The sequence below is a fragment of the Anolis carolinensis genome, chromosome 2 (genome assembly GCF_035594765.1).
Source record: "Anolis carolinensis isolate JA03-04 chromosome 2, rAnoCar3.1.pri, whole genome shotgun sequence".
Taxonomy (NCBI): domain Eukaryota; kingdom Metazoa; phylum Chordata; class Lepidosauria; order Squamata; family Dactyloidae; genus Anolis; species Anolis carolinensis.
This window is the reverse complement of record NC_085842.1, coordinates 130,825,444-130,843,875: the sequence shown is the minus strand read 5'-3', so window position 1 is coordinate 130,843,875 and position 18,432 is coordinate 130,825,444. Positions and strand designations below refer to the sequence as shown.

The window sequence follows — 18,432 nt, the reverse complement described above, 5'->3', positions numbered from 1 at the left end:
GGAAACAATTTGAGGATGAACAGGAAGAACATGAAGTATATTGTGTTGACAACTCCTTCCCAAGTATCAGAGAAATCCCTTAGCAAGTATGGGGGTTGGCTGTGTATATGAGTGTGTGTGTGTGTGTTAAAGACTCAACAAGAGACCTGCAGCAATTGTCTATGATTCATGAAGCTTGGCCCTCTAAGCCACAAAAGAAACAAAATTAAGTAACAAAATGGTCTTTGGAGTATTAGTTTGACATTTGTTTTTGAAGAGCGACTATTGTTCTTGAATCCACTTCAGACAGAAGGAAGCACTAAATGTGGGCTGCAGCAAGAGGGAGGCAAACCATCACAGAAGCTTCCTAATCCATAGACATTACATATGAAACACAGGCTGCTTCTGAGGTAGACCAAGGCACAGGGGATGCAATAAGAAAGTCTCTTTCTTTTGAAGGCTTGAAATAGCTCACTCAGTCAATACTCTGAACCACAATCTTGCCTGGAACCCTTCTGCCCATTCCAAGCTCACCCACTTCACTTAGGTCAGTGGTTCTCAACCTGTGGGCCCTCAGGTGTTTTGGCCTACAATTCTCAGAAATCCTAGCCAGTTCACCAGCTGTTAGGATTTCTGGGAGTTGAAGGCCAAAACTTCTGGGAACCCACAGGTTGAGAACCACTGACTTAGGCGATCCCTCGTTGTTTGAGTATGATGGCCTTCCAAGTGTAGTGTCTTGGTGGTGAGTACACAGGTGGCTGTAGAGCTCAATTCTTGAACCACATGCTCTTGCACAGTGAGAACATTGGTTTACACGTGGAAGGCGGTCTTGGTCAGGGTTGGCTTGATGCGCCTTCCTCGTGGCACATTTCTGCCTTTTGCCTTCCATTCATGTCTCTTCAAATTCCATAGCACTGGTCACAGCTGACCTCCAGCTAGAGCACTCAAAGGCCAGGGTTTCCCAGTTCTTGGTGTCTATGCCACAGTTTTTAAGGTTAGCTTTAAGCCCATCTTTAAATCTCTTTTCTTGTCCACCAGCATTCCGTTTTCCATTCTTAAGCTGGGAGTACAGTAATTGCTTTGGGAGACGGTGATAGGGCATTTGGACAATGTGGACAGTCCAGTGGAGTGGATAGCGTAGGAGGATTGCTTCAATGCTGGTGGGTTTTGTTTCTTCCAGCACGTTAACATTTGTCTGCCTGTCTTCCCAAGAGATTTGCAGGATTTTTTGGAGGCAATGCTGATGAAATCGTTCCAGCAGTCAAGTGTGATGTCTGTAGACAGTCCACGTTTCACAGGTGTATAACAGGGTTTGGAGGACAATAGCTTTATAAACAAGTACCTTGGTATCCCTATAGATGTCCCAGTCCTCAAACACTTTTAGTGTCATTCGGAAGAACTCTGCACTCGCAGAGCTCAGGCGGTGTTGTATTTTAGTGTCACTGTTGACTATTGTGGAGAGGTGGCTGCCAAGATAGCAGAAATTGTAAACATTTTCTAACGTTACAGCATTAAGCTGTACTTCTGGTACTGCGGAGGGATTGGCTGGTGATTGCTGGTAGAGCACTTCGGTTTTCTCAATGTTCAATGAGAGCCCGAGCTTCTCATATGCTTCTGCAAAGGTGTTTAGAGTGGTTTGTAGGTCTTTTTCTGAATGAGCACAGACTACGTTATCATCAGCATATTGGAGTTCTATAACAGATGTTGTTGTGATCTTGGTTTTGGCTTTCAGTCTGCTGAGGTTAAATAGCTTGCCATCTGTCCGATAGATGATTTCCACTCCTGTGGGAAGCTTCCCATCAACAAGATGAAGCATCAAACCAATGAAGACAGAAAATAAGGTTGGAGCAATAACATCCCTGCTTGACACCTGATTCCACCTTAAATGGGTCACTTTGGGAGCCACTGCTGTTCAAGACGGTTGCCATCATATCATTGTGGAGGAGATGCAGGATGTTCACAAATTTATCACAGCATCCGATTTTTTGGAGGATGGTCCAGAGAGCACTGTGATTCACCGTGTCAAATGCCTTTGCACGGTCAATGAATGCACCTTATTGCAGCCACAATACAACGCTCCTTTTGATGTCATCTGCACCTAGGAGATTGCATGTAAGACAACCTTCCTTAAACAATAACAGAAATCTGGGTATTTGAATGCAGAAGGGAGAACACATAGCCATTGGACAAGTGAAAAATAACACTGCCTCGGGACAGAAAGTAAAGGATGGAGTTTATTTATTTATTTATTACATCACTTCTACCCCGCCCTTCTCACCCATCAGGGGACTCAGGGCGGCTTACAGTATAACCATACACATTAAAAACAGTTTTCATCAAATTTAAAAATCCATCAAGATTAAAAATTACAATAAAATTAAGAATAGCCATTAAAATATACATAATTATACATTTAAATATACATTTAAGGCGCTTTCCATGTTCATGTGGGGTCTGTCAGTAGGTCATATATTCTTATCTCATTTTTGCTGCTACTCATGCTCAAATGCCTGGTCCCATAACCACGTTTTTGTCCTCTTTCGGAAAGACAGGAGGGAGGGAGCCTGCCTGACTTCAATGGGGAGGGCGTTCCATAGGCGGGGAGCCACCACTGAAAAGGCCCTGTCTCTCGTCCCCGCCAGCCGCACCTGTGAGGCTGACGGGACCGCGAGCAGGGCCTCATCTGACGATCTTAAGCTTCGAGGTGGGTCGTAGCGGGAGACACGTTCGGACAGATAAGCTGGGCCGGAACCGTTTAGAGCTTTATAGGCTAAAGCCAGCACCTTGAATTGTGCTCGGTAGCTAATTGGCAGCCAGTGGAGCTGGCGTAACAGAGGAGTAGTACGCTCCCTGTACGCCGCCCCAGTTATTAACCTGGCAGCCTCCCGTTGGACTAATTGAAGCTTCTGAACAGTCTTCAAAGGCAGCCCCACGTAGAGTGCGTTGCAGTAGTCTAAACGAGATGTAACAAGGGCGTGGACCACCGTGGCCAAGTCCGGCTTCCCAAGGTACGGTCGCAGCTGGCGCACAAGTTTTAATTGTGCGAAGGCTCCCCTAGCCACCGCTGAGACCTGGGGCTCCAGGCTCAACAATGAGTCCAGGATCACCCCCAGACTGCGCACCTGCGCCTTCAGGGGGAGTGTGACCCCATCCAGCACAGGCTGTAACCCAGTACCCTGTTCAGCCTTCCGACTGACCAGGAGGACCTCTGTCTTGTCTGGATTCAATTTCAATTTGTTGGCCCTCATCCAGTCCGACACAGCGGCCAAGCACCGGTTCAGGACCTGGACAGCCTCCTTAGTGACAGGTGGGAAGGAGTGACAGAGCTGGACATCATCTGCGTACAGATGACACCGGACCCCGAAACTCCTGATGATCTCTCCCAGCGGCTTCATGTAGATGTTAAACAACATGGGAGATAACACAGAGCCCTGCGGGACCCCACAAGTCAACGGTTGTGGGGCCGAGCAGGCATCCCCCAATGACACCATCTGGGACCGACCCTCCAGGAATGAGTGGAGCCACTGCAAAACAGTACCTCCAAGTCCCATTCCCGCGAGGCGTCCCAGAAGGATACCGTGATCGACGGTATCGAAGGCTGCTGAGAGGTCCAGCAGAACCAGCAGGGACACACTCCCCCTGTCCAGTTCCCGGCGTAGATCATCGACTAAGGCGACCAAGGCTGTCTCAGTACCATGCCCCGGCCTAAAGCCAGACTGTGCCGGATCCAGAAAATCAGTGTCAACCAAGAAACCCTGGAGCTGCGAAGCAACCACATGTTCCAAGACCTTGCCCAAATAGGGGAGATTGGAAATAGGCCGAAAGTTTCCGAATTGAGTGGGATCCAATGATGGCTTTTTCAACAGCGGCTTGATCACAGCCATTTTTAGGCTCGCTGGAAACTTGCCCTCCCGAAGGGAGGCATTTACCACCACCTTCACCCACTCGGCCAAACCCCCTCTGGCTTCTCTCACCAGCCAGGATGGGCAGGGGTCTAGGATGCATGTGGTCGGTCTCGCCTCTCCCAGGATCTTGTCCACATCCTCGAGCTCAACCAATTGAAATGAATCCAACAAAACTGGACAAGCAGGTGCACTCGTTACATCCTCAGAGACTGCCGTTAATATGGTGTCAAAGTCGGAACGGATCAGAGCGACTTTGTCCGCAAAGAACCGAGCAAATGCTTCACAGCGGGCTGCCGAGTTATCAGGGCTCCCACCTTGATTGGTGGGAGTTAACAACCCTCTGATGACACGGAACAGCGCCGCCGGACGGTTCTGTGCGGACGCAATGTTGGCCGCAATGTTGGCCGCAAGGAGTTGTCATAACTGATCATAACTTGCAATACCAGATGACATTTGTGCAGCCATGCTTCACAGAACAACTGAAACTAACAAAAGCAAACTCCCTCCTGAAAAGCATTCCCTTCGGTAAAAAAATCAAGTTGTCTTCATTCAAAGAGTTATGGTGAGCACAGAACTCTGCACAGCAACAGATGAGTAACACACAAGGGAAAGCTACACTGACAGTAAACCTATGTACAATTGTTAGGATGCAGATGCACATTATTAGAAACCTGCAGAACAAACCTGGCCAAGAACAAAAGGCTTGTGGAGCCTAAAGCCCAAAGAATACATTACAGGACAGATAAACATATGCTAGCGTAAGTGTGTAGGTATGAGAGTGAGAAACTAGCATTTTCAGAAATGTACAATGGTTAGTAGAGAAGGAACAGAGGAAAGAGAAGCTTCATTCTTTCCTATCTATTATTTCCCCACTCTAAAATTTATCCCCAGTAGTACTTGCCCCAAAAGACATTTTATGTGTTTGACAAATACACATTTTAAACCACATGATGCAGGAAAAAAAAGATCTGAAGGAGGAAAAGAGTGAATGAAGAATGGGTTAAATGCTATTTCCATTCTTAAGTACTATTTCTATTCACCTCTGATTTTCTGCAACCAGTTGAACTATCCTATTGTGATTTTAGATGCCTCATTAACTTGAATATATACTGTAGTAGTTATTCTTAATCTGTTTATCCTATTATGCTTATATTATTGATGTACTCTGATTGTTATTTATGTGATTTTAATATGTTGTAAGCTGCTTTGGATCCCGTGAGGGAGAAAAGCAGGATATACATAAAGATTTTTTATTATTATTATTATTATTATTATTATTATTACTATTATATTACTATTATTATTATTGACACAAAGACATAGCATGACACAGCAAGCGAGATATATATGCTGGATTTCGTATTTTAAAATTACAAGTCGAACACTTCCCAAGTGTTTAGGACTGTGTGATGTATTTTCGGAAGATGCATGCAGATCCCAGTAAGGTGGCCTTTTGCAGTTGACAGATCATAATTTTGTCAATGCTTATTGTTTCCAAATGCTAGCTGAGATCTTTTGGCATAGTCTGTACTGGTTTATGCCAGAGCCTTTGCAGTTCGATCTTGAGGTCCTGATAACAGCTGCGTTTTTCCTGTTGTTTTTCATCAATTCGACTGTCACCTGGTATGGTGACATCAATAACCCAAACCTTTTTCTTTTCTACAACCGTGAGGTCTGGTGTGTTGTGTTCCAAAACTTTGTCAGTCTGGATTCGGAAGTCCCACAGTATTTTTGCGTGTTCATTTTCCATTACCTTTGCAAGTTTGTGATCCCACCAGTTCTTTACTGCTGGGAAGTGGTACTTGTGGCATAAGTTCTAATGAATAATTTGGGTCACATAGTTGTGCCTCTGTTTGTAGTCTGTCTATGCGATTTTCTTACAGCAGCTGAGGATATGAACAATAGTTTCATCAGTTTCCTTGCACAGTCTGTATTTTGGGTCACTGGCTGATTTTTCGATCTTGGCCTTAATTGCCTTTGTTCTGATGCCTTGCTACTGGGCTGCAAGAATCAGGCTTTTTGGCTCCTTCTTCAGTGTCCCATTTGTGAGCCATAGCCAGGTCTTCTCCTTATCAACCTTTCCTTCAATTTTGTCAAGGAACTGTCCATGCAATGCTTTGTTGTGCCAGCTATCAGCTCTAGTTCATAGTGCAGTTTCCTTCTACTGATTTTTTGTCTGCTGTACTTTGAGGAGTTTCTGATTTTTGACTTCAATCAAAGCAGGTTCTTCACTTTCCTTTACATATTCTGCCAAGGCATGTTCTTCTTGTTTGGCTGCTTGTTTTACTTGTAAAAGTCCTCCGCCACCAGATTATTTAATTTTATTATTATTATTATTATTATTATTATTATTATTATTATTATTATTATTATTATTATTATTAGATACCCAAAATGCTCACTGACCCTTGGATGTGTGCAACTGAGTGTAACATGCAGTTTGGACCAAATGGTGTTGCGCCCCCTTCGCTTTTTATGTGTCTGGCTAACAGAAGGGAGGATAAACACATGATCAGTGGTGCAAGTGCGGAATATTCTGTTCCAGCTCCATTCCCTCCAAAGGCAGTCAGCAGATGCACAATCCAAACAGAGCTTTTGTTGTTGCCATTAGCCCCCCTCCAGCTATGACACTAGTTTTTAGCAATGATGCCACCCAGACAGTTTAAAGGAAACTAAGGGGAACCAACTGGCTAAATCACTATCCCGAGAACATATGGCAGGATTCCCACATGTGCAGTATAATCTAGTCCTGTCTAAAGTGGTAGCCATTACTACAGATCTGCTCAACAAAGTTACAGAGTAAGACAACAACCCAATTAAATATACCCCAAGCCTAGCAGGAATCATGGGTGGGGTTCTCTGAATTAACATCACAGTTGTTTATCCATTTAGCATCTTTTTCATTGCTTATGTTTCATGGCTTTGGCGTTTTGAAATGTTTATCTCGTTATTTTATTTTTACACATACCTGGTCTGTGAAAAATGATGAAGAATATCCCATAAAGTATGGGTGGAAGAAAAGGTGTCTTGGAGCCTAGAACCATCATCCAACTGCAGTGCAATTCGTACCTAGGAAGCAGAACCCACAGAATTAGAAAAAGGGTATATATGCCCCACATAACTACAAGCAAACCAGATTGTTCAAGGTCACATCTGGCAAGTCAGCCCATTCAGGGACACATCTGGCAAACAGAATCCTGGCCCCCACTGCTAGGTTTTGACTTAAGCTTCAGACTAACAGACATCTGTGTCACTTAGTGCTTACAAACAGTTGACCCCAAAACAAACAACTGACAATGTGGATCAAGTTTTAGTTACTGCTTCAGCAGAGACAAAACTGTAAACATGTAGTTGTTGAAGAACAGTTATGTGTTTGTCAAAATCGTACTGGAGAAAATGTTATGGATTGAATGCATAGAGAGAACATGTTGAATGCTTCTCCCTATAGATACCTGCACTTATTTCACAGCAGATAGGCTTTAAATTGGCTTGAGTTCGCTTTTCCTGACTTGGACTCTAATATATAAGAAACCTAATATTATAGAAATCCCACCTGGATTTAATCACAGGAAAATTCTTTAAAATGCCTTTTTATCATCAGATCCCGTAACTTATTCAATTTCTAAACCCTCTAGCAACACTTTAGCTTCTTGATCCTAATATCTCTTTCTCAGACACAAACTCCAGACTTGTTCTTGTGTATCTTAGATCACCTTGTCTTCCACTTTTGATCACAGCTTTGCATTCTAGTTATAATAAGACCTTACAAATAATAATAATAATAATAATAATAATAATAATAATACTTTACTTTTATATCCTGCCTACAAGCCCAGATAAAAACAGCAAACCAAAATAAAATAATATCAGGAAATTCAGACACAGGTATTAAAATTTAACACTCTAGGCATAGTAAAAGTATAAAATGATAATAATAGTAAAACGTGGATTTGGCACCCAAGTAGAGGGGGTAAAAAGGAAATGGGCAAAGTGCAATGAGTGAATATTGTAACACAAGGTAGTTGATTAAGTGCTACCATCAATGAAAGAGCAACTTGGAGTGGGGTTCACCCTGTGACTATAACAAACTGATAGAGCAAGATAAAGTGCAATAGATGAGGAAATGGTCGCGGGTACAAGGTCTATCGTGGGTATTCTCCAAAAGTCTGCTGGAAGAGCCAGGTTTTTAGGCTCTTCCTAAATGCTACCAGGATGGGGGCTTGCCTAATCTCCCTGGGGAGCGAGTTCCAGAGCCAGGGGCTACCACGGAGAAGGCCCTCTCCCTCGTCCCCACCAACCACGCTTCTGACAGAGAGGAGGATCTCCCCTGATGAACGAAGAGATCATGCAGGTTCATAGGAGGAGATACAGTCACGAAGGTAGGCGGGTCCCGAACTGTTCAGGGCTTTGTAAGTGATCACCTGAATCTTGAATTGGGCCTGGAAGATGAACGGCAGCCAATGGAGCTCCTTAAACAGCAGGGTTGACCGCTCCCTGTAAGTTGCTCCAGTGACTAGTCTGGCTGCTGAACGTTGAACTAGTTGGAGTTTCCGGGCCATCTTCAAGGGCAGCTCCACACCGAGTGAATTGCAATAATCCAATTTAGAGGTACCCAAGCATGGACCACCGTGGCCAGATCAGACTTCACGAGATATGGTCGCAGTTGGCGCACAAGTTTTAATTGTGCAAAGGCCCTCCCAGCCACCGCCGACTTACTTTTATTTATTTATTTATTTATCGAACTTATATGCCGCCACTCCCCTAGGGCTCGGAGCGGCTTACAAGAACCGGCTAAAATCAACAATTTAAAAAACATCTTAAAAACATCTTTAAAAAACATCTTAAAAAACATCTTTTAAAAAAAACATCCTAAAAGCACCTTTTAAAACATCAACAACAGAACTCAAAAGCCTGTCGAAACAGGTGTGTCTTACATGCCCTGCGGAAGGCCAACAAGTCCCGCAAGGCACGAACTTCAGGTGGCAAGGTGTTCCAGAGAGATGGCGCCACTACTGAAAAGGCTCTGCGTCTGGTTGCAGTTAGATGCAAAGTCTTAAAACTGGGGACTTCCAACAGGTCTTGGTCCTCAGAACGGAGGGATCTCTGGGGTTTGTAGGGAGTGAGGCGGTCCCTCAGGTACATCGGCCCTAGACCATATAAGGCCTTGAAGGTAAGCACCATCACTTTGAAAGTGATCCGGTGCTCAATTGGTAACCAGTGCAGCTGCCGTAAGATTGGTGTTATGTGGCATCTTATCGGGACTCCTGCAAGGAGCCGGGCAGCTGCATTTTGCACCAATTTGAGCTTCCGGATCACTGACACAGGAAGGCCAATGTAAAGGGCATTACAGTAATCCAGTCTCGAGATGACTGTAGCCTGGATCACCATAGCCAGGTTGTCCCTAGACAGATAGGGGGCTAGCCGTCTAGCCTGCCGAAGATGAAAAAAGGCAGTTTTGGTAACGGCGGAGACCTGGGCCTCCATCGTCAATGAAGGGTCCAAGAGGACTCCCAGACTCTTTACCAGTAAAGACGGGCGTAGCATTTCGCCATCCAGGGTTGGCAACTGGATATCCCCACTGCCAGGTCGGCCCAGCTATAGGATCTCCGTCTTTGCTGGATTCACCCTCAACCTACTGAAACGCAACCATCCAATAATGGCCTCGAGGCACTGATGAAAACTGTCGGGTACAGACTCCGGTCGGCCCTCCATCTTTAACACAAGCTAAGTGTCGTCAGCTTATTGATAACACTCGAGCCCGAAATCTCGGACCAGCTGAGCAAGTGGTCACATATAGATGTTAAATAACAGAGGGGAGAGAATGGCCCCCTGAGGAACCCCACAATGTAGAGGGGACCTCTCAGAGACCAGGCCTCCCCTCTCCACTCGCTGTCCACGGTTGTGAAGAAAGGAGGCCAGCCAATTTAAAGCTGTCCCCCTAACTCCAGCAACGGCAAGGCGGTGGGTCAGAAGATTGTGATCGACTGTGTCAAATGCTGCTGTGAGATCCAATAACACAAGCAGCACCGACCCGCCCTGGTCAAGCTGGCATCGGAGATGATCCGTGATGGAAACCAATACAGTCTCTGTCCCATGCCCCGCACGGAAGCCGGACTTAGGTGATCCCTCGTAGGCCGAGGACGATGGTCTTCCAGTTGTGGGGTCTTGGGGATGGATCCATAGATGGTTGAAGAGACCTATTCTTGATCTGCATGTTCTCCCGCAGTGAGGACATTGGTTTCCAGGTGGAAGGCGGTCCCGGTCAGGGTTGGCTTGACGTTCCTTCCTCTTGGCACATTTCTCCCTTAAGCCCTCAATTCGTGCCTCTTTGAACTCTGCAGCACTGCTGGTCACAGCTGACCTCCAATTAGAGCACTCAAAGGCCAGGGCTTCCCAGTTCTCAGTGTCTATGCCACAGTTTTTAAGGTTGGCTTTAAGCCCATCTTTAAATCTCTTTTCCTGCCCACCAACATTACGTTTCCCATTCTTGAGTTCGGAGTATAGCAACTGCTTTGGGAGACGGTGATCGGGCATTCGGACAACGTGCCCAGTCCAGCGAAGTTGATGGCGTAGGAGCATCACTTCAATGCTGGTGGTCTTTGCTTCCTCAAGCACGCTAACATTTGTCCGCCTGTCTTCCCAAGAGATTTGCAGGATTTTTCTGAGGCAACGCTGATGGAAACGCTCCAGGAGTTTGGTGTAATGTCTGTAGACCGTCCACGTTTCGCAGGCGTAGAGCAAGGTTGGGAGGACAATGGCTTAGTAAACAAGCACTTTGGTATCTCTACGGATGTCCCGATCATCAAACACTCTCTGCTTCATTCTGAAAAATGCTGCGCTCGCAGAGCTCAGGAGGTGTTGTATTTCAGTGTCAATGTTGACTTTTGTGGAGAGGTGGCTGCCAAGATAGCGGAAATGGTCAACATTTTCTAATGTTACACCATTAAGCTGTATTCCTGGCATTGTGGAGGGCCTAGCTGGTGCCTGTTGGAAGAGCACTTTGGTTTTCTCGGTGTTCAATGAGAGGCCGAGCTTCTCGTATGCTTCTGTGAAGGTGTTTTATAAGGAGTGGCTTATAGGTCTTCTTCTGAATGCGCACAGTCTACGTTGTCATCGGCATATTGGAGTTCTATAAGAGATGTTGGTTTTGGCTTTCAGTCTGCTGAGGTTAAATAGCTTGCCATCTGTCCGATAGATGATTTCCACTCCGGTGGGAAGCTTCCCATCAACAAGGTGAAGTATCATAGCGATGAAGATAGAAAATAAGGTAGGGGCAATAACACATCCCTGCTTGACACCTGATTCCACCTTAAATGGGTCACTTTGGGAGCCGTTGCTGTCCAAGACTGTTGCCATCATGTCATCATGGAGGAGCCGCAGGATGTTCACAAATTTGTCAGAGAGCGCTGTGATTCACTGTGTCAAATGCCTTTGCAAGGTCAATGAATGCCATGTACAGAGGTTGATTTTGTTCCCTGCATTTTTCTTGGAGCTGTCGTGCAGTGAAGATCATGTCCACTGTTCCTCTGGAGGGACGGAAGCTATTCTGGGATTCTGGGAGGGTGTCTTCTGAGACAGGGAGAAGGCAGTTTGCAAGGATTCTTGCGAGGATTTTCCCAGCAAAGGTTAGAAGAGAGACACCGCAATAGTTCCCGCAGTCTGTTCTGTCCCCTTTCTTGAAAAGGGTGATGATGGTGGCATTCTTGAAGTCTACTGGGATTTTCTTGGTCACCCACACCTTTTCAATGAGCTGGTGGAATTGTATCAGCTCAGGTCCACCCGTTTTGAAGATTTCAGCAGGGATCCCATCAGGTCCGCTGGCTTTGTTGTTTTTTTGTTGGCTGATGGCATTGCTAACTTCTTCCAAACTAGGCAGTGCTGCAAGCTCATCCCTGGTTTGTTGTTGCGGGATTTGTGAGAGGGTCTCTTCGGCCACATTGGAGCTGCGATTCAGCAGGTTCTGGTAGTGCTCTTTCCAACGTAGTGCAATTGATGTTTTGTCCTTCAGAATTTTGGTTCCATCTGATGAGCGTAGAGGCTGCCATGGTTTCTTGGTCCGTAAATGATCTTTGTGGCTTTGAAAAATCTCTGAGCATCATGGGTATCTGCAAAGTGTTGGATTTCTTCAGCCTTCTTTGTCCACCAGATGTTCTTGAGTTCTCTGGTCCTTCTTTGGACCTCAGCTTTTGAACTGGCATATATCTTTTTCTTGGCAGCACATTTGGTGTCTCTCTGCCATGTTTGGAAGGCTTTCCTTTTGTTATCAATTAGCTGTTGGATCTCTTTGTCGTTATTGTCAAACCAGTCTTGATGTTTCCTAGTTTGGTATCCAATGGTTTCTTCGTAGGCTGTGATGATGGAGGTCTTCAGTTTGTTCCAATGTTCCTCAACATTTTCGGGGTGTTCTGTGGGTAGATGATCCTTGAGTGTTGTTTGGAGAAGGGCTCGTTTGGAGGGCTCCTGAAGGCCTTGTTTTTTTTTTCCTTGGAGTCTGCGTTTGGGGATGATCTTGATAGCCATCGTGGATCGGATTAACCTGTGGTCTGTCCAGCAGTCATCGGCACTTGTCATGGCTCTTGTGAGAAGCACATCGCGGCGGTCTCTGGCACGTGTAATAACATAGTCCAAGAGGTGCCAATGCTTTGACCGGGGGTGTTTCCATGATGTCTTGAGCTTGTTTTTCTGGCGGAAGAGCGTGTTGGTGATGACAAGGTTGTGCTCTCCGCATCTGGTGAGAAGCAAGATGCCATTTGAGTTGCTGTTTCCGACCCCGTCTTTTCCTAAGATCCCTGGCCACAGGTCGGAGTCCCATCTGACTCTTGCATTAAAGTCCCCCAGGAGGATGATTTTGTCCTCCTTAGGTATCTCGGATAGGATGGTGTCCAGCTGACAATAAACATTTCCCTTGATGTCTTCGTCAGCATCTAGAGTTGGTGCATAGGCGCATATGATGGTTGCCTGTTGGTTTTTGGCAAGGTTAATTCGGAGGGTTGAGAGTCGTTCATTGATGCCAGTGGGTACCTCAGTCAGGTGCTTCACCAGGTCATTTCTGATAGCAAAGCCAACTCCGTGTATTCTTCGCTCTTCTTCAGGCAGTCCCTTCCAGAAGAAGGTGTAGCTTCCTTTTTCTTCCTTCAGCTGTCCCTCTCCTGCTCTCTGGGTCTCTTGAAGGGCTGCTATATCGATCTTAAAGCGTCCCAGCTCCCTTGCAATGATAGCAGTCCTGCGTTTGGGGCGTTCGCTGTCAGTGTTATCCAACAGTGTCCGTACGTTCCATGTTCCAAAGTTCATTTCTCTTTTTTGGCTGCAGAGTGGTGACGCCTCTGGACACGGCAGTCCAGTCAGGGTAAGAGAGGCAGACTATGTTTAGGGCACCTTTTCCAGCCCCATCCCCGTGTGGGGTGAGCAGAGAGGATCCTAAAAAGGGCTGCTCAGTCATGGATACAGCTGCCGGACTACTCAACTGCCTCGGTCCTTGAGGTAGAACGACTGAGTCCATATCCACCGCCCATGTGCCAGTCTGTGACTAGGGGCTTCCAGATTTCACAGTCCTGCCCCCGTCGCCAGTCACTGATCGCCATGGGACTTTTTTGGTTTGTTTTTATTTTTCTTGGAAGACGCCTGTGCGTGATTTTTTTTAATGTGTAGAGGTCGGTGCACGGCCAGTCAACACACAGTCTTCACAGAGTGAGGTTCCAGCAGTGGTGTAATTAATGCAACGAGAGTGGCTTCTCAGTCTGTTGCAGCCTTCTTCCGCCTTCACAGCCATTGTAACAAGTACCATGTTATCCTCCGCCTGCTCCGCCGTTGAGGTCTTTGGGTCTTCGGATTGTGCTTGGTCTGAAATCTCCCCTGCAGCCACTCCTGGGAGTGCATGACTCCAGTGGTTGGGCCCGCAGGTTCATCGGAACACGCAAGCCCCCTCACCACAACAAGGTGACAATCCATCGAGAGGGCTTCATTTGGGCATCAAATGTCAGCGTTGAGTCCAGGAGGACCCCCAAACTGCGGGCCTGCGTCTTCAGGGGTAGAAAATAATCTGTGGCTAAAAAAGGTAAAAGTAAAGGTTTCCCCTGACGTTAAGTCCAGTCATGTCTGACTCTGGGGGTTGGTGCTCTAAGCTGAAGAGCCAGCGTTGTCCGTAGACACCTCCAAGGTCATGTGGCCAGCATGACTGCATGGAGCGCCGTTACTTTATTTTAACTGTGGCTACTCGGTTAAAATTTTCAACACTGATTTGCGCCCATACCTTGGGAAGCCTGACTTGGCCACGGTGGTCCACACTCTGGTTACATCCCGCATAGATTATTGCAACGCACTCTACATGGGGCTGCCTTTGAAGACTGTTCAGAAGCTTCAGTCGGTCTAACGGGCAGCAGCCAGGCTGTTCACTGGAGCGGCGTTCAGGGAGCATACCACCCCCTGTTATGTCAGCTCTACTGGCTGCCAGTCTGCTACCGAGGATAATTCAACGAGCTGGCCTTAGCCTACAAAGCCCTAAATGGTTCCGGTCCAGTCTACCTATCCGAACGTATCTCCCCCTATGAACCACCTCGGAGTCTAAGATTGTCTGGGGAGGCCCTGCTCTTGATCCCACCTTCTTCACAAGTGCATTTAGGGGGAACGAGAGACAGGGGTGGCCCCTCCCCTGTGGAACTCCCTCCCTAGTTATATTAGATCAGCCCCGTCCCTCCTGGCCTTCAGAAGGAGAGTAAAAACCTGGCTTTAGAAGCAGGCCTTTGAAAAATAGTACAGTGCAACAAGTTTACTTGGAAATCGTGCAATTTATTATGGAATGGCCTTAAACCTTGTTTTTGGATGATGTGTCTTAACATTGGAATGTATTTTCATTATGTATTTATGTACATATTAATTTTAACCTAATTTTTACTTCAAGTTTGTGTTTTTATGTCCAAGCCACTATGCAAGTGCTGTCTTGTAAGCCGTCTTGAGTCCTCCTTGGGATAGAGAAAGGCGGGATATAAATACAATAAATAAATAAATAAATTTAAAATTCATTTTTAATCATCAAATGCTAATGGCATTTTTTCAGCAATGCATTTCTCTTTTCCTTAATTCATCATTTTAAAGGTAATTTTGGAATGATGTTGACCATTTTTAGTAATTGCTATCTGCTGATCCTAAAATTGCATGTAACTAGGTTAACTACATAAATGGAAGGGTTATGAACTTGGACCTATTCTGTCACCATATTGTGGGACCAATTCTGTTCTACGTGCTATGTGTGGACTATCATAGTTCAAATTACAATAAGCAGGTATACTCAATCTTCTTCATATTCTGGAGCCAGTATAGTACAGATAGTCCCCAAGTTGCGAACAAGAGAGATTCTGTAGGTTTGTTCTTAAGTTGAATTTGTTTGTAAGCTGGAACAGTGTAACTTTTGCCATATATCTTTCTATCTTTGGATAGCATATACCCATGTGGTGTTTGTTTTGCTGTCTGTGCCCCTGTTCAGAAAATTTCAATCTGGCTTGTTGTGAAAACAAGAATTGGTGTTAAAGTTTTAGTGGAGACCTCTTTTTCCCAGAATATCTCTTCCAGAAGTGAATTTCCTTTCCAATGGTAGATTTCTCTCACTTCCTGTTGTCTCACTCTTGTTCTTAACTATGAGCCTTTTGTTAGTCGGATGTTTGTAACTCAGACACTGCCTATATAGTGTTTTGATAATTGGACTTCAACTCTAGAGACTAGAATTCAAATCCTCACTTGGCTACATAAATGCACTAGAGGTGACCTTGGGCAACTCACACTCTCAGTCTCAATGGAAGGCATTTAGTGAAAGTTATTTTTACTGTCTTAAAATTTAGCTATATTTTAAAAATAAAATTATGAATAACTTTTACTATAGGCAAATTTTGACATCTTCCTTTGTGGCATACCTATTCAATTTTAAATAATTGTGGCCCAGAAAACAGATATAAAACTATGCATATCTGACATATATGACTAAGCGAACACATAAAATGTTTAAATTCAGAAGCTTCCGAGATTATTCAGAAATGGTGATCAGATATTCACATGTAGACTGTGCTCCTGGCTAGCATACCAATTTATTGTTTAAACCATTAAATGGTCATGACATCATTTGGAGCAACACATTTCTTTTCTACAAGAGTTGTCTTGTTACAACTTGAAGACATTAAATTTCTAATTCCCCTGGTTCTAGAAAGTGTTTCTTCTTTCTCTATTTCCGAGCTGAACATCATATAGCCCTAAAACTTTTGGCATTCCATTGATCTAACTTTAATAGCTGCAAATTGCAGTCCCACACCTGGAGAATCACATGATTTCAACCTATGTATTTAAATCCATCCTCAGCACTACATGGGAAGATGTAGTAGAGGATCTTGTACCAAGTTACCTCAAATTACCTTCCACTGAAAACATGCCCTGATTGGCCCCAGAAACAGTTTTCTTTTTTGTAGTTCGTAAAACCAGAAAAAGAAATGTTTTCCATGTTTTTGTTTTTTCAACAAGGAAGTCCACCTACAAAATGTGAATAGCATCAGATTGTCCTGGTGGGTCCCAAATAGAAGGAAGCATCCATTTTATTGTTTTAAAATCAGTCCCATTTTGACCAGTGCAATCATGGGCTACTACAGGAATGGGGGAAGGAAGGAATCAAACCTTCTGCTTGGATACATAACTTGAGAAGACGTTTTGCCAGGACCTATAATCATTTTCAGATGGCTCAAAGATAATGTCTCCTTAAAATCTTTCTCCTTTTGCTTCCATAAGGCAATTGGAACTGGAATAACCTTGTGATCAGTTGTAGATATACACCAGTGATTCCCAAAGTGGGCGCTACCGCCCCCTGGTGGGCGCTGCAGCGATCCAGGGGGGCGGTGATGGCATCTATTAGGACATGGGGGCGGGGCCAGGGGAGGGACGGGGCCTCTTCCCAAGTGCCAGAGACAGGGGAGAGAACCTGAGGTGCCTGTTAGGACACAGGGGGTGGAGCTAGGGAAGGGGCGGGGCCTCCTTTCCAAGAGCCCAAAACAGGGCTGAGCCTCTATACCTCTCCTGAGAAGCCTTTTAGGACTAAAGGGCGTGGCTAGGGGCGGGGGCAGGGCCACTTCCCAAGAGTGCAAGACAGGGCTGAGCCTCTGTTTACTTCTCCTGAGGCGCTTGTTAGAACACGGGGGCGGGGTATAGAGGTTCAGCCCCGTCAGGCACTTGGGAAGAGGCCCCGCACCCTCCTCTAGACCCATCCCCTGTGTACTGGCAGGCTCCACAGGACAGGGATAGAAGCTCAGCCCTGCCTCAGAGCTCGTAACTCTGCCCACCCCACTCCTGGCTGCCCATTTGTGGCCCCGCCCACCTCTCCCTCCCCCTTCCAGCCCTGCATCTTGGACTGGGGAGAGGCTCAGTTCTGCCCTCTTGATCAGGAGCCACGCCCACTCCTCTAAACCACGCCCCCTTTTCAGGGGGCGCTGAGTAATATTTTTTCAGGAAAGGGGCGGTAGGCCAAATAAGTTTGGGAACCACTGATATACACAGTCAATTACTGATATGTTAAAAACAGTAACAACTGCAGCAGCAGTAACTGTTATTACTAAGAGTTGGGCACAATGATAACCTTGTAACTGTTTCAGGAAGGAAGATTTCCAATATTGTGAACAATACCACACTCCCAGATTCAAACCATGGATTTTAGGACCCTCAATACCACAAGCTTTAGGAGGAAAACCTGAACTACTAAGACCTGGTAAGGCTGATCAAAGGACTTCTACAAACATTCAAAAACAACAAACAAGCAATTCCTGCACAAACGATCTTGGTTCTCTTTTTGTCTGCCTCTTAGCTTTAAACTCTGAATCACTGGCTAAGTTTTCCATGCTTTTGAGAAAACACCAATGAATCTCCCAAGCGGGTAATGTTGCAAGAGTACTGAACTGCCATTCTTATCCCCATCTTGTTCATTCTAAATGCAGTCCTTGTCACTGAAGTAATCCAAAGATCTGAGAAAGGGATGGAGGCAGACACAACAAAATATTCCTAACATTTTAACAAGAGTTTTTAAAGTAAATCCTAGACACCACAAAATCCAACAGGCATGAGGGCTTTTGTTGCCAAGGTTAGGGAGCTCTTTGCTGTTATTTTTGCTGCATAGCCAAGATGTGACCTACTGGGAATGAAGAGCTTGTCTGTAAGTAAAAACCCGTCACAAAGGCTAAAGTAGATTCACCCCTTCACAAACATGGCTTTCCCAATGTCTCCATTGCCCAAGATCAGCCACCAGATTATCCTTGGCTGCACAAGAGTGCCGACAGCTGACATCACCGGACTATGAGACTCTGGGCCAAAAATCCACTCTGCCAATTGCATCAGTTTTTTAGGCAACAGTTCAAAGCCAGGCATGTCACAAAAGTCATATTCAGGCAATTAAAACTTCACAGAAATCCCAAGCTACATATAAATATTAATCCGTTATTCAGCAAACAGAAAGGCCGTGCCAATTAGTTTCTAAGTTTATAAACATGTGAGTACAAGACAGATAAATAGGTAATCACTGTGTTAGTTC

General features: G+C 45.4%; 1 protein-coding gene across 1 annotated transcript in view; it reads right to left on the bottom strand.

Moving 5' to 3' along the window:
- The window catches only part of aspscr1 (ASPSCR1 tether for SLC2A4, UBX domain containing), a 96,129-nt gene that overhangs the window by 58,199 nt on the left and 19,498 nt on the right, over positions 1 to 18,432 (bottom strand). Inside the window, exon 4 of the mRNA XM_008104579.3 lies at positions 6,853 to 6,953. Coding sequence (XP_008102786.2) covers positions 6,853 to 6,953 — 101 coding nt within the window. The remainder of the gene's footprint in view (positions 1 to 6,852; positions 6,954 to 18,432) is intronic.